The 13,373-nt window shown below is 54.2% G+C and overlaps 1 protein-coding gene across 7 annotated transcripts in view; it reads left to right on the top strand.

Moving 5' to 3' along the window:
• Nucleotides 1-13,373, top strand: part of BMAL1 (basic helix-loop-helix ARNT like 1) — a 108,786-nt gene that overhangs the window by 92,426 nt on the left and 2,987 nt on the right. For 5 of the 7 annotated variants that reach the window (XM_062196471.1, XM_062196473.1, XM_062196470.1 and 2 more), the window contains 6 exons: nt 3,250-3,496; nt 4,848-4,954; nt 6,116-6,266; nt 7,023-7,111; nt 8,310-8,418; nt 11,141-11,234. In XM_062196471.1, coding sequence (XP_062052455.1) covers nt 3,250-3,496; nt 4,848-4,954; nt 6,116-6,266; nt 7,023-7,111; nt 8,310-8,418; nt 11,141-11,234 — 797 coding nt within the window. The remainder of the gene's footprint in view (nt 1-3,249; nt 3,497-4,847; nt 4,955-6,115; nt 6,267-7,022; nt 7,112-8,309; nt 8,419-11,140; nt 11,235-13,373) is intronic. The other 2 variants (XM_062196474.1, XM_062196472.1) reach the window with 1 other exon arrangement.

The raw sequence follows: 13,373 nt of genomic DNA, 5'->3' as shown, positions 1-13,373 counted from the left end.
CGCCCCGCACTGAGGGCGGCTGGGGCAGGGGAGGGGGCCGGGCAGCCCTGCTGTGTGGTCAGGAGGACAGGGATTTGTGGGGAGGCTTTGTGCCTTCCCCGTCTGTGCTGGTGTGGCTGGGCACGCGTCCTCTGAGTGGCTCCTCACTGCCCCCGAGTGCCCGCCAGCCCTCTGGGTCACTCTTGCTCCCCTTATGTTGCTAACTGCAGTGGTCACGTGCCTGTTCTCCCTTCTGGAAGTGTTCTCCCCAGGAGTCCCTGAAAGGGTGCCTTTCTCGTCCCCCGTCCCGCTGCTCCGGGCGCTCTTGCTGGTTCCTTGTGCCAGCTCCTCTCTGTGCTGGGGCAGCTTCCTTCCTCCATCCCTGCAGATCCGCAGGCAGTGTCACCACTCCCTCAGCTTCTAGTGCCATTGACCTGCCAGTGACAGTGTTTCCAGTCCCAGCTTCTCTTTTGAACGCCAGGTTCATCAGTTACTGCTTAGTACATCTACCTGCTTGGGTATCCCAAGGGCATCCCAAACACGATGCGTGCATGCCGAAGGGGCCGCTGAGCCTCCCCTTCCGTGTGAGTGGCATCGCCTCTCGTGCCAGAAGTCTGGGAGAGACCCTTCCCTCACCTCCTTCAGCTGCCCGGCCTGCCACAGTGACACCCTCCTGCAGAAGCCAGCTGCACTGTTTATCCACCTCCATGCTCACACCATCGCTCACGTCCAGACCACCCTCTGCTCCTACCCAGCTCTGGCGATACAGGCTCTGCATGCTTCCCACCATCCACATAGCAGCCAGAGTCTTTTATGTTTATTTATTTGAAAGGGAGTGGGGAGAGAGAGGAAAGAGCTCCATCTTCCATCTGCTGGTTCACTCCCCAAATCCCCAGTGTCCCCACATGGGTGGCAGGAACCCAAGCACTTGAACTGTCACCTGCCACCTCTCTGAGTTTGCATCGGCAGGAAGCTGGATCAGAAGTGGAGGCAGGAGCCCAGTATGCGGTGTGACTGTTCCAAGTGGCGGCTCTACCTGCTGCACCCTAACACCTGCCCTCTGAATGGTCTTTTAAAAAGCAAATCTCTTTCCTCAGTCACTCGCTTAAAACTCTTCAATATTTTCCTTTTCTCTTGAAGAAAAGTTCAGAATGCAACCCCTGTCCCCACCACTCAGTACATCTGAGCCATGCTGACTTCTCTTGATAGCTGAAGCCCCTTTGTGGGCAAGGCCCCTGGACGTGCTGTCACCTCTGATTGGAGTCTCTTGCCCTTCCCCACCTAGGTCGGCCTGTTCCCTCCCAGGATGCCTCCTGGCTCCCTGCAGCCCCCTGCAGGTTTTCTCCCTGGTACCTGCTTATGTTGGAGCTGTTAGTTTCTTGTGTGGTTATTTGTTTCAGGTCAGTCTTGCCACTAGGCTGTAAACGCCACAAGGGCATGTCTTGATTTGCTTCCCACCGTATTCCAATGCAGACTTGTACTTGGCAAAGGGCAAACACTCTGTGATCGCTTTGTTGTTGAAGCCTACAGGTGTTCCACACCTACTGTGTCCTAACTTCAAGTCTGCCTTCCCTTCTATCTAGTATGTATTGGTCTTTCCCTAGCCAGTGAGTGACATTGGTAACCACCAGACCCAGAAAGACTGGAGTCATTTTCTTGCTTTTCCTGCTGCCTAGTAATCCTGCCAAATTCCAGCCGTTCTACATCGAAAATTTCTCTTGCTTCCTTCCCCGCCTTCTCCTCATTGCCATAGTTCAGTCCTCATCATCTCTTGCTGCATTGTCGCCACTGGATTCTGAACTAGCATTCCTACTTCTGATTTCTTTTTTTAAGATTTATTTAATTATTTGAAAGTCAGTTACACACAGAGAGAAGAAGAGGCAAAGAGAGGTCTTCCATCCACTGGTTCATTCCCCAATTGGCTGCAATGGCCACAGCTGTGCTGATCTGAAGCCAGGAGCCAGGAGCTTCTTCCTGGTCTCCCATGCTGGTGCAGGGACCCAAGGACTTGGGCTGTCTTCCACTGCTTTCTCAGGCCACAGCAGAGAGCTGGATTGGAAGTGGAACAGACAGGACTCGAACCAGCTCCCATATTGGATGCCGGCACTGCAGGCAGCGGCTTTACCTGCTATACCACAGCGCCAGCCCCTCTACTTCTGATTTCTTCCTGCTCGCCCATCACCCTGCTTCTGAAACATCTGAGCCATGATTTGATTTTTCTGTATCTCCACTTAAATACCTTTGGAAGTTCTCCTTTCCTATTAGAAAAAAGATCAACTCACTTGTTAGCCCAGCGTCCTTACAATCTGCCCCAACCTGCCTTCCCGCCTCTTCTCCCCAGGAGCTTCCCCCACTTCGCCTCAGCCACACACAGTGCCCTGCTGTTCCTTGTGTAGGATGTGCCTCCGTGTCTCTGGACAGTCTCTGCCTTGACATGTTCTGGTACCTTAGCCACTGCCCACCCTTATTTATTTATTTGAGAGGCAGAGAAGGAGAGAGAGAGTGCACTCGCATTCACTGGCTCACTCCTCAAATGCCCACAATGGTTGGGGCCAGGCTGGAGCTGAACCTGAAGCCAGGAACTCGTCCAAATCTCCCACATGGGTGGCAGGGTCCCACACTGCTGCCCTCTGTGGTCTGCCTCAGCAAGAAGCTGGAGTCAGGAGCTGGGAACCGGACCCAGGGGCTCCACTGTGGGATACAGGTGTCTTAGCTGCCAGGCCGAATGCCTGCTCCCTGCTCATCTTTCTTGATTGTCTGGCTTTTCTGGAGTGCCTTCCTATTCCCGGGTAGACTTCGGTATTCCTTCCTTGGCATATATAATGCCTTTGGTATAACTGGCTCTACCAAGTGTATGGCGATGGATGATGCTTGTCTTATTTTTCTTTCTGCCTCTCTTTTTTAAGATTTATTTTTTATTTATTTGAAAGAAAGAGTGACCCAGAGAGGGAAAGAGACAGATTTTTCTATCAGCTGGTTCACTCCCCAAATGGCTGCAAATGGCCAGGGCTGGGCCATGCTGAAGCCAGGGGCCCAGAGCCTCTCCTGGGTCTCCCACATGGGTTCAGGGGCCCCTGCTGCCTTCCCGGGTGCATTAGCAAGGAGCTGGATCAGAGATGGAGTGCCAGACCTTGAACTGGTGCCCAGGTGGAATGTCGGCAGCACAGGCGAGGGATTAACTCCCTACCTACATCCCACCCCGCCATCAGCTGGCTAGGCCTCCCTGACCCAAAGCCAGCACTGACACTAACCGTGGACTTTATTTTCTAGCAGATCGAAAAAGCTTCTGCACAATCCACAGCACAGGGTATTTGAAAAGCTGGCCACCCACCAAGATGGGGCTGGATGAAGACAACGAGCCAGACAACGAGGGGTGTAACCTCAGCTGCCTCGTGGCCATCGGACGGCTGCACTCTCACGTGGTTCCACAGCCGGTGAACGGGGAAATCCGAGTGAAGTCCATGGAATACGTTTCTCGGCACGCCATAGACGGGAAGTTTGTTTTCGTAGACCAGAGGTAAGAGTCGCCTTGTTCCCTCGAGGCCAGGGTGGCAGCGGGGTTGCAGCCCAGAGCTGAGGAGTAGGGGAGGCTGAGTCCGCAGTTAGCTTGTCTAAGAAGAAAGACCAGGTGGGACGTGGTGAGGGCCTCCGCTGGGAAATGAGGCCCAGGACAGCATCGCCGTCGGCGTTTAGAGACAGGCGCGTGGGGCCAAAAGGGGAACGGCAGGGTCGCTCGCCGTCTGTATGGGCCCACGCTGTGACTGGAATCGGGGCATGCAGGACCTGGGAACAGTTATTTTCCCCTGAGTTATCTAACACGGGAGTCATTGCCATGGTAGCCTCACGTGGCCAGTTAGTTTCAGTTGAATCAATTAGAATGAAAGATCCAGTTCCTCAGGCTCACCAGTCCCACTTTTCACACGCAGCTCTGACGGCCGCACTGGTCTAGTCCAGCTGCCTCATTCAGCGGTTGAGGAGCTGAGGCCTGGCCTGGGGACCCGGCGTCTGCAGGATTCACAGCTCTTCGGCAGCAGACCTGGGACGGGAGCCCAGATGTGCCAAATGCCTGCTCCCTGCTGCCTCCCTTAAAGATAGCCAGAGGCTACAAAACGTTCTGGCTACCAGACAGCCACGAAATGCTAGAAAAGGCCGCTTCTTAACGTTCTGTGGTCCCAGCTGCTGGGGCACCAGCTGGTTTGGTTATCCTGATTCAGAAAAGAAAAGAAAGGCCAGCGCCGTGGCTTAACAGGCTAATCCTCCCCCTTGCAGTGCCGGCACACTGGGTTCTAGTCCCGGTTGGGGCACCGGATTCTATCCCGGTTGCCCCTCTTCCAGGCCAGCTCTCTGCTATGGCCCGGGAAGGCAGTGGAGGATGGCCCAAGTCCTTGGGCCCTGCACCCGCATGGGATACCAGGAGAAGCTCCTGGCTTCAGATCAGCACGATGCGCCGGCCGCAGCGGCCATTGGAGGGTGAACCAACGGCAAAAAGGAAGACCTTTCTCTCTGTCTCTCTCTCTCACTGTCCACTCTGCCTGTCAAAAAAAAAAAAAAAAAGAAAAGAAAAGAAAGATAAAGGCCAGTGAACTGGTGAATGCTATCTAACTAACACGGTTGCCCCTTTACAAACCGCTAAACTTGATCTCTTGTGAGAGCAGTCCCTTTGAAAGGCTTCTTTGCTTTTGTTTTCCTCTCTTATAGCCTTGGTTAAATTCAGATACCTGGGGAAAAAACAGAAACCAAAGAGCGGCACAGTAAGCCCTCTCCCACTGTGACGTGCGCTCACCCGCTACAGTGGGGTCGCTCACTCAGCTGCGACTACTCGGCCACGTGGCTTTGTCATCGTTAAATGTGTCCCCCTTCCCTTTCAGGGCCACGGCTATCTTGGCATATTTGCCGCAGGAACTCCTAGGCACGTCATGTTATGAATATTTTCACCAAGATGACATAGGGCATCTTGCCGAATGTCACCGGCAAGGTAAGCGGCGCGGGAGAGAAGGCCTGAAGTGGGAGGCGTCCCCTGCTTCCAGCCTGGTCCCTGTGACCTGGCAGGAGCCTGCCCCGGTGTGGGAGGCAGGCAGGGCTGAGAGGGAGGCAGGCCACGCCCAGGCACTGCTCAAGCCCCTGGCGGCTGCCCCGCCCCTGACCACGTGGCAGTGAGGGTGCATCTTGTTCAGAGTGTTTGTGCAGATCCTGTAAGCTCCGTACGGCCCAGGCCCATCTGAGTGTCTTTTCCGAAGAAGCCGGCCTGGCCTCCTGCGCCGTCTTTCTAACTAGCGTGTGGCATGTTTGCAGCCCTGAGGGAGAAGCCAGGGTCAACCCCTGCCTTGGCGGCATCTCTACCAGACCCAGTGCCTTCGCCTCAGGGGCCCCTTCTATCACACACCTGCTGGGATGTGGGCTCAGGCCCGGCGCCTACCTGGGGACCCGACACAGACTCCCAGCAGGTCTTCCTGCTCCTGCTCACCCCCGCTCCATCTTCTGTAGTGATCCCATTTGTCCTGGGCACGTCTCAGCCCTGCTGAAAACCCTGCAGCCCAGCTGCCTCTGACAGGCTTTGGAATCCAGGCCCTCTCACTGCCTCAGTTTCCCCCCATCCATGCCTGCAGGGGCGTTGCTGCAGCCACGCTGCCAGTCCCCGGGGCCCTGCCCCGCCAGGCCCTGCTATATCTGCTCACTCCCCGAGGGCAGGAGTCACATCCTGTCTCCTTCTGCGGCTCCCGTGCTTGGCCCCTGCAGGGCACTCATGGGTGTTTGCCGCCTGCGGGATTGGGGCTCAAGCAGGCGGGTGGCCTCCCTCCAGCCCGGGTCTCCATAGCTGTGGCAGGTGCTGCGCTGCCTGCAGGCCCCGTGGCTCCTGCTTCTCGCGCTGGCGTTCAGCTGAGAGCAGACCCCGGTCAGGTGTGTAGGCTGCAGGCGCTCCTTCCCTGGAGCCGTCCTCTCACAGGTTCCCAGAAACTGTGCCAGACTCACGAATGAAGTGAGACTCCGTGCTGGACCCTCGGGGCAGCCTGGAGTGCCAGCTCCTGGCTGACCAGGGAGATGGTGCCGGAGCCTGGGGCTGGGTGTCCTAGTGAACGCTCCACTGTTTCCAAGGAGACGGTATGGAGAGTTTTTTGTTTTCTTCCTGTCTTTTCAGTTTTACAGACAAGAGAAAAGATTACAACCAACTGCTATAAATTTAAAATCAAAGATGGTTCTTTCATCACACTACGAAGTCGATGGTTCAGTTTCATGAACCCCTGGACCAAGGAAGTAGAATACATTGTCTCCACCAACACGGTTGTTTTGTAAGTAGTCTTCCCCCGGACCCAGGGTCTCCTGCTCCTTAGCTGAGAAGGGGCATCCAGGCAACAGCCAGGATCAGCTCCATCCGTGCCACCTTGCTAATACCTGTGACCCCTCCAGAGGGGTTGTTGGAAGCAGACTAGCTTTGGTGCTCACCCCCTGCAGGCCCTGGCTTGGGTGGAACTGCTCCAGGAAGCAGCAACACAGCCTTCCAGAAAGAGCAATCAACCTTGGGGTTCATCAGGCCCCGCGGCGGTGCATCCTCCTGGGCTGTTGTGGAGGGAGGGGGTTGACAACCCACAAAAGGCTCCCACAGGCCTGCGCTGAGCCGGGCCTCCATCCTCCCTCAAAGCCTGCCGCCTGCCGGGTGAGCAGGTGGCGGCGGGAAGGCACCTGCGCCTCATACCTCGTCCCCACGGTGCCCGACCTCCACCTGTGCTGAGAGCCGAACTGGGGTGGGGGCGGGGCCGGTGAGCTGCACACAGCTGGCAGGTGCGGAGGGGTCCACAGCGGTGGTGGCAGTCAGCCGGCACAGCCACCGCCTCCACGACACTGTGTCCCCCAGGCAGGCAGTGAGGCCAGCGGCTGCAGTGCTGTCCGTTGTGTTATCAGACAGCAGGGCGACCTGTCAGCCACTCAGACACTTCATTTTCCGGCCTGTCCAGGTCCACAGTGGACAAGGACACCAGGCTGAGGGGACAGGTGCGCGGCTCTGAGCAGGCCTGACTCACATTTGCTTATCGATGCGATGTTCACAGAGCCAGCGTCCTGGAAGGCGGGGACCCAGCCTTCCCGCAGCTCACGGCGTCCCCGCACAGCGTGGACAGCGTGCTGCCCTCCGGAGAAGGTAACTGTACTGCCGGGGCGCCGGGGCTCGCCCAGGAGATGCTGCTTGGGGCTGCCAGGGCGCAGGCTCGCTGTCCTCGTGCGCTGTGCCCCAGGGGCGCCTTTGAGGGGGCGCTGTGCTGATGGGACACTGTCGTCTGTCTGCTGAGCCTGGAACGCTGAGAACTCTCTGTTGCGCTTCCGGAGGCTGCCTGGACCCCGGAGACCCTTGAAAGAGCAACTCCCTTGCTCTTCGTGTGCTTTGCTCCCGAGCTGCCCAGTGGCTGTGACGTGGAGTGCGGTTGGTGACTGTCGCTATGGGCAGTGTGTGCCACACCCAGCGGGCTCCTCCCTCCAGGGCTCGGGCCACTGGCCCGCGGCGTTCAGTACAGTAACAGCTGTACCTTGTTGCCTCGGCGTGCTGTAGGCTGTACTGTCTCGGTTTGTGTGAGTTCCTCTGTGATGTTTGCCCAGCAATGGAATCACTTAGCAACGCATTCTTCCGGGGGCATCCTCCTCGTTAACTCATGGATGACAGTAGTTCATTCTCCGAGCCGTGAGCTTTCTAATAACCCAGATCTCACTCAGTGCATCCTCTGGGTTAAGACCCATGCTAATCCTTTCCCCCTTGTGGATAGTCTAAAATATGCTGGTGTGGCATCCAGCGCCCTCGTGATCTGATGGGTACTGGACACTCCAGTCTGATGTCTAATGTCCTATCACCACTCCTAAACTCCTTGCGTTAGCGTCCCAAGTTCCGCCCTGTCTCGGCGCTCATGTGCATGTTGGCCGCTGCGCCTGGAATGCTTCCTGCACCTGCTCATCGCTCTGCCAAGCTCGCTCATCCTCGTCTCTAAGATTCGGCCCAGTGAACCTCTTGCAGAAAGCTGCCCCGGGCCCTGCTGCATGCTTGCCTGGTAGCCTTATCACACCGTGGCTGCAGCCATCCTTCATCTTGCCTGGCTCCCCGAGGGTAGGGACCCCCGTGCATCTCTCTCATCCTGGCGCATAGCACTGCGCCAAAGGAATCGGCTGCTTCCCGCCCTAACCGGGGCCTCTGGTCCTGGGAGGAAGCGTGACCCTTCCTGTTGGAATGCCTTTTTCTGGTGAGCTGTGGTGGTCACATCTCACGGCATAGCCCTGATGGTGAACTGGTTGTAACACGTCGTGGTATTTCTTCCTCAGCTTTCCCCTTTCCCACTCTGATTCCTTTGTTGTAGGTGGCCCAAAACGGACCCACCCCACTGTTCCCGGGATTCCAGGGGGAACCCGGGCTGGGGCAGGAAAAATAGGTCGAATGATTGCCGAGGAAATCATGGAAATCCACAGGCAAGTAACACTTCGTAGCTGCTTTCTGACAGCAGCAGCTGTCCAGCGGGCCAGTTTGGCGGGGGTGTGTTCTGCAGTGTCCGCAACGTCCGGGTTGTCACAGCTGGGTGGAAGGCTGCTGCTCACTCTCCAGGGGATAGAGCACAGGGGGCCGTTTGCTGAGCGCCCCATGGCACATGGGACCACAGCCCAGAACCCGTCGGTCCAAAGTGTCAGTAGTGAGGCTGCCTTAAATAAAGAAGCTACATGAGATAGACCGAAGCAAAAGGGGGTTCGTGGGGAGGCTTTGTGTCTGACTCGGGGCTTCCCTTGAGGACGGGACTACAGGAGTGGAGTGGGCAGTCGCTGCTTCTGATCGAGAGGCTGCCTAGGGTCAGTGGCAGAGACCGAGGAGATGAGCCAGCATGAGAGGCAGCTCTCTCAGACTTCCTTCCATTGTGAGAGCGGAGACCGAAGCTGCGCCCTGCCCCCGCCCCGCAGCTGAGTCCTGGGCCTGCCTCTCCCGGGTCCTGTTTTAGGAAGCTCATTTTGTCCTCTTGGTCTCTGTCTCCCAAGGAGTGCAGAGAACTCAGGCAAGTTCCAGGAACACTGACAGTGAGTGCTCCAAAACTGATAATTAAATCCAAGTCTTTAAAAGCAGTCAGTAGGCGGAAGCAGTTATTATAAATCCATCTGAATCTGGGGGAATGGAGAGCGTGGTAACCAGATAGTTAGAGATGCAGCCTGAAAGGAACGTAATCATAGAAAAAGGGGGCAAATGATGAATGTGCCTTGCTGTACTGCATGAATTCTCTCCAAAGCGGAGGCTAGCCTGTTTCCTGGGGGCCAGGGGCTCCTGCCCCGTATGTAGCAGTTCTGCTCCCACCTCCAGGAGGAGACACGCAGGTCGTGTGCAGTACAACAGGGCTGAGGGCCACATGAAGCCCTGTGTTTTGTGTGAGGCCATCCGAGAACAGTCTCAGAGCCCTTGATCTCAGGATCTCAATCTTTATATTAACAGGAAAAGGAGGGGAGTGTGGGGGCTGAAGCAAGCAACGCAGGGCCTTAGGCCAGGTTTGCAATGACAAAGGTGTTCCCTCGAAAAAAAGGCAGGCATAGGTTTTTTAAAAATAATTTTTAAGATGTATTTATTTGAAAGGCAGAGTGACAGAGAGAGAGGCTGGGGGTGGGGATGCGAGGGGAGAGACGGGTCTTCCACCTGCTGGTTCACTCCCGAAATGACCTCAATGTCCTGGCTTAGGCCAGGCTGAAACCAGGAGCCAGAAACTCCATCCAGGTCTCCCACGGATGTGCAGTGGCCCAAGTATGTGGGCCACTTCCGCTGCTTTCCCAGGTGCGTTGGCAGGGAGCTGGATCAGAAGCCGAGCAGCCGGGATCCGGAGCGGCCCTTCAGTGTGGGATGCTGTTTCTCAAGCAGCAGCTTACACTGCTGCGCCCGGTGCCGGCCCTGACGGCAGGCATGCTCTTGCGTAGGCTGGGAGTGGCACCTTCAGGGTCAAGAAACAGGCCATCCGAGTGGGCTCTGTCCAGGAAACAGCCACAGAGCTGTGATGGGAGATGAAGAACCCTAAGAAATGATAGTGAGCAGATGAAAATGCTAAGAGCCCCTTCATTGCAGGGTGCCGAGCGAGGGCCCAGAATGTGTTGGGCATGTGGAGGTTGCACTGGGAGAGGGCGGGCGTGACTGATAACCCAGGAATGAGCCCTCGATGATGCTGTCAGCAGAGAAATCACCGATCTAAGAGCTAAACGTTGAAAGAAGGAATGATGGAAATCCTATGCTGGGGAACCTGGGAAGCCGTGCTTGTGCAGATGTAAGGAGGTACAGACAGGAGAAACTGAGCAGCTTTTTAGGAAGCAATGAGTAGTGCACAGGTATGCAGGGAGGACACGGTATATAATTCTATGCTGGTTTTGAGGAGTTTATAGTCGAGGACAGGGAAAACCTACAAATCTAGACAGCTAGCAGTACAGGCCAAGAGCCAAAAGACCGGTGCGCAGTGGAGTGCTCCCCAGATGGCCCCAGCGCCGCGTCAGTCCATGCAGGAGCCGAGTCCGATGGTCGCGTGGCGGACCCCACGTCAGCCTGAGAGTTCATGTGGATTTACAGGCTGAGCCTGCGAGCTGCCACGCTGGCTGGGGAAGGCCTGGTCCCGTTTTCCATCAGCTGCCCTAGAAGGCTGCTATTTCACTACTGCTAATTCTACGGCTGTGACCACCAGCACTGCTACTTTGTGGGTGTGGCTGTGCCCCCCTGGCCTGTTCCCACTCCGTTTAGCTAGTGTTACTGTTCATAGGGAGGAGAGATCATTTGCTGTGGGTTCCAGCTCATCATATCAAAGATGAAGTTTGAGCTTCTAAGGTCTCCATTCATCTGAATCTGTGAGGAAATACAACTGCTACTCACTCTAAATTCAGGAGCCTGAATCTAGACTCCAACCCAAGGGCTTTGTCAGTGAAACGCCTGCTACAGGTGCCTGCAGAACGCATCCCGTGTCTGTAAATAAGCTTTCCCGAAGCATCGCTGTGCTCATGCAGGCAGAGCAGCAGTGACAGAGACCTTAGGGCCGACAGGGCCTCAAATAGGTACTACCTGGCCCTACCGAAACACCTGCCCACTCCTAATCTAGATCTTCATTCTCCCCTTACCCTTACTCCTTAACAACACACACACACTGCACCGAAATAAGGTTAGTATCACTAACTCTTCTCTCTCCGGCAGGATAAGAGGGTCATCACCTTCCAGCTGTGGCTCCAGCCCGCTGAACATCACAAGTACACCTCCCCCTGATGCCTCCTCTCCAGGAGGCAAGAAGGTAAGGCCCAGGACTCAGGCCAGGCAGCCTCGAGCCCAGACGCTCACAGGTAGGGAGCAGGGTAGAGATTTAGTCGTTACTGACACAAGTGGCTTTTGTCCTAGAAGTGAATGCATCTCCAAAGGTGGGTACAAAGTAACAGTGGTGGAGCCAGGGAGGCCTGGGCCTGCTCACATCCTCAGAGGACTGAGTCCATGTGAATGAGGAGAGGCAGAAAAGACATTCTAAGGAATTCTGCAGTCCATTGGCTGAGGGAGCAATTCTAGAGTTCCTACGAGGGTAGGATTAGAGTGCCTCACGTAGGGAAGCGTCTGACTCTCGGAGTTTTCAAGGGAGAAAATATGCCTGGTGAGGAGCTAAACACAGCAGTGGCACAGCTGTGTACTTTGGAATTCTAGCCATGTTTTCCAGCTGCAGAATACTTGGGGTCTACTGCTTGGGTTCCTCATGATGTGACAGCATTGGCCACCAGCCCTCACAAAGAGCTGGCTAGAAGTATGCACTGTAAATAAGGTTAGAAACCACTCACCTTTCACCTTTGTCAGAGAATTTGCAAGCCTAGGTCCATGTTAATTGAGAGCCATAAATCTATTTCTAGTGTCCAAGTCAATATAGGTTAGGGCAGCCCAAGGGCTAGCACCTTAGGACATCTTATCCTATTTCCGCAAACACTTGAGGGCACAGGGTAGGGGAGAATACTAGGATTTACATGGGAGGGCTCCTAGGGTACAAAGTATATATAAAGCCATGGCAGGGTATTCAAAACTGGACTCCTCCGAGGAGCAGGTTACCAGGAGCTACCGTGTTACCAGGTGAGATGAGTTTTGGGGGGAAGGGCAAGACTTCTGCTTCTACCAGGGCAGTTTTACCTCTACTTTCTGTGAATCTTCTACAGGTGTTTATAATTGAAAAGGATTTGGTTCCCCCCACAAAGTTGAAAGAACACAATCAAATTCAGACAGACCTGGGTTTGAAGCCTGGCTTTGCTAGTTATGTGGCCTTGTATAACTTCTAAGTCCCAGTCTTCTTTCTATTGGGGCTGATACTGGTTAGGGCCATCAGCATCCTTGTAGAAGTCGTTTATTACGAAACAGTGTAGTGCAAGTGCCTGGCCCTTGGTAATGATTCAGAAAACGGCACTAGATTAAGGTGGGCCTGGTATCCTACCCACTGCTTGTTGGCTGTGCTGTTATATACCCTAGGTCCTTTCTCCATGTTGGATCCATCGTCTTGTTGGGGTAGCCTGTCTCTGCATCTCAGCTTTGATTTTAAAAGGTTACTGTTGCAGTGGATGCTTAAATATCACTCTGAGAGCTTTTATGCAGTCTCATTTCTTCTCACAACTTTTGCAATTCAGGTTCCCCAGCATTTAATAAGCAGGGCCTCAAAACTACAATCCAGGTCTCAAGACAGAATTCTCATTCTTTTCACATCAACAACTGCCAACAATAAAAAAGATGTTCTCTGTATCATAAAGCCCCAAGTATTTTTGAGGCATTTGTTAATTTATTTTTTTATTTTGTATAATTTGGCAGGTCCAGAAATGAACCAGTTAGCCGGGAGTTGTTTCAGTCAGGATCAAGCTAAAAAAGAGGAGGTTCAGTTGGCCTCCGCAGGTCCTAGGACATCCAGAGGCACTAAGGCCAGTTCACCAAGGGGATGGAGAGTGTACCTCAAGACCATTTCATGGGTCTGCAAGATCAAAGCTAATTTCATAATAATGCCAAAGCATTAAATTTTTTTGGCATTGTATTGTATACATCAACAGTGCAGAAGCAATGTTGGGTAAGACTACTGGCGTATTTGCAAAAATGAGGGCAGTGGTGCCAAACTGTACTACCAGTCATTGTATTCTTCACCACAGACTCACAATAAAAATACTTTAAAAGCCAGTTTCATTTAAGAATGACATTAATAAAGCACTAAGAGTCTTGCAAGTGCTTGTTGTGCATACTAGAGTATGACAGTGGCTCAACTACCTACTGTCTGTTTATAGGATAGCATTTCTACCATGGTGAACTGTGGCTATTCAGAGTAGTTAGCAAGCATTTCTTTTTTTTTCTTTTAATGGATGCAGTAAACCTGTCCCTTAAAGGAAAACAGCTGATAACATTTGTTGCCAATGATAAAATATGAGCT

The sequence above is a fragment of the Lepus europaeus genome, chromosome 7, assembly GCF_033115175.1.
Source record: "Lepus europaeus isolate LE1 chromosome 7, mLepTim1.pri, whole genome shotgun sequence".
NCBI lineage: Eukaryota > Metazoa > Chordata > Mammalia > Lagomorpha > Leporidae > Lepus > Lepus europaeus.
Note: the sequence above shows the minus strand (reverse complement) of the source record. Positions and strands in the feature narration are given on the sequence as shown.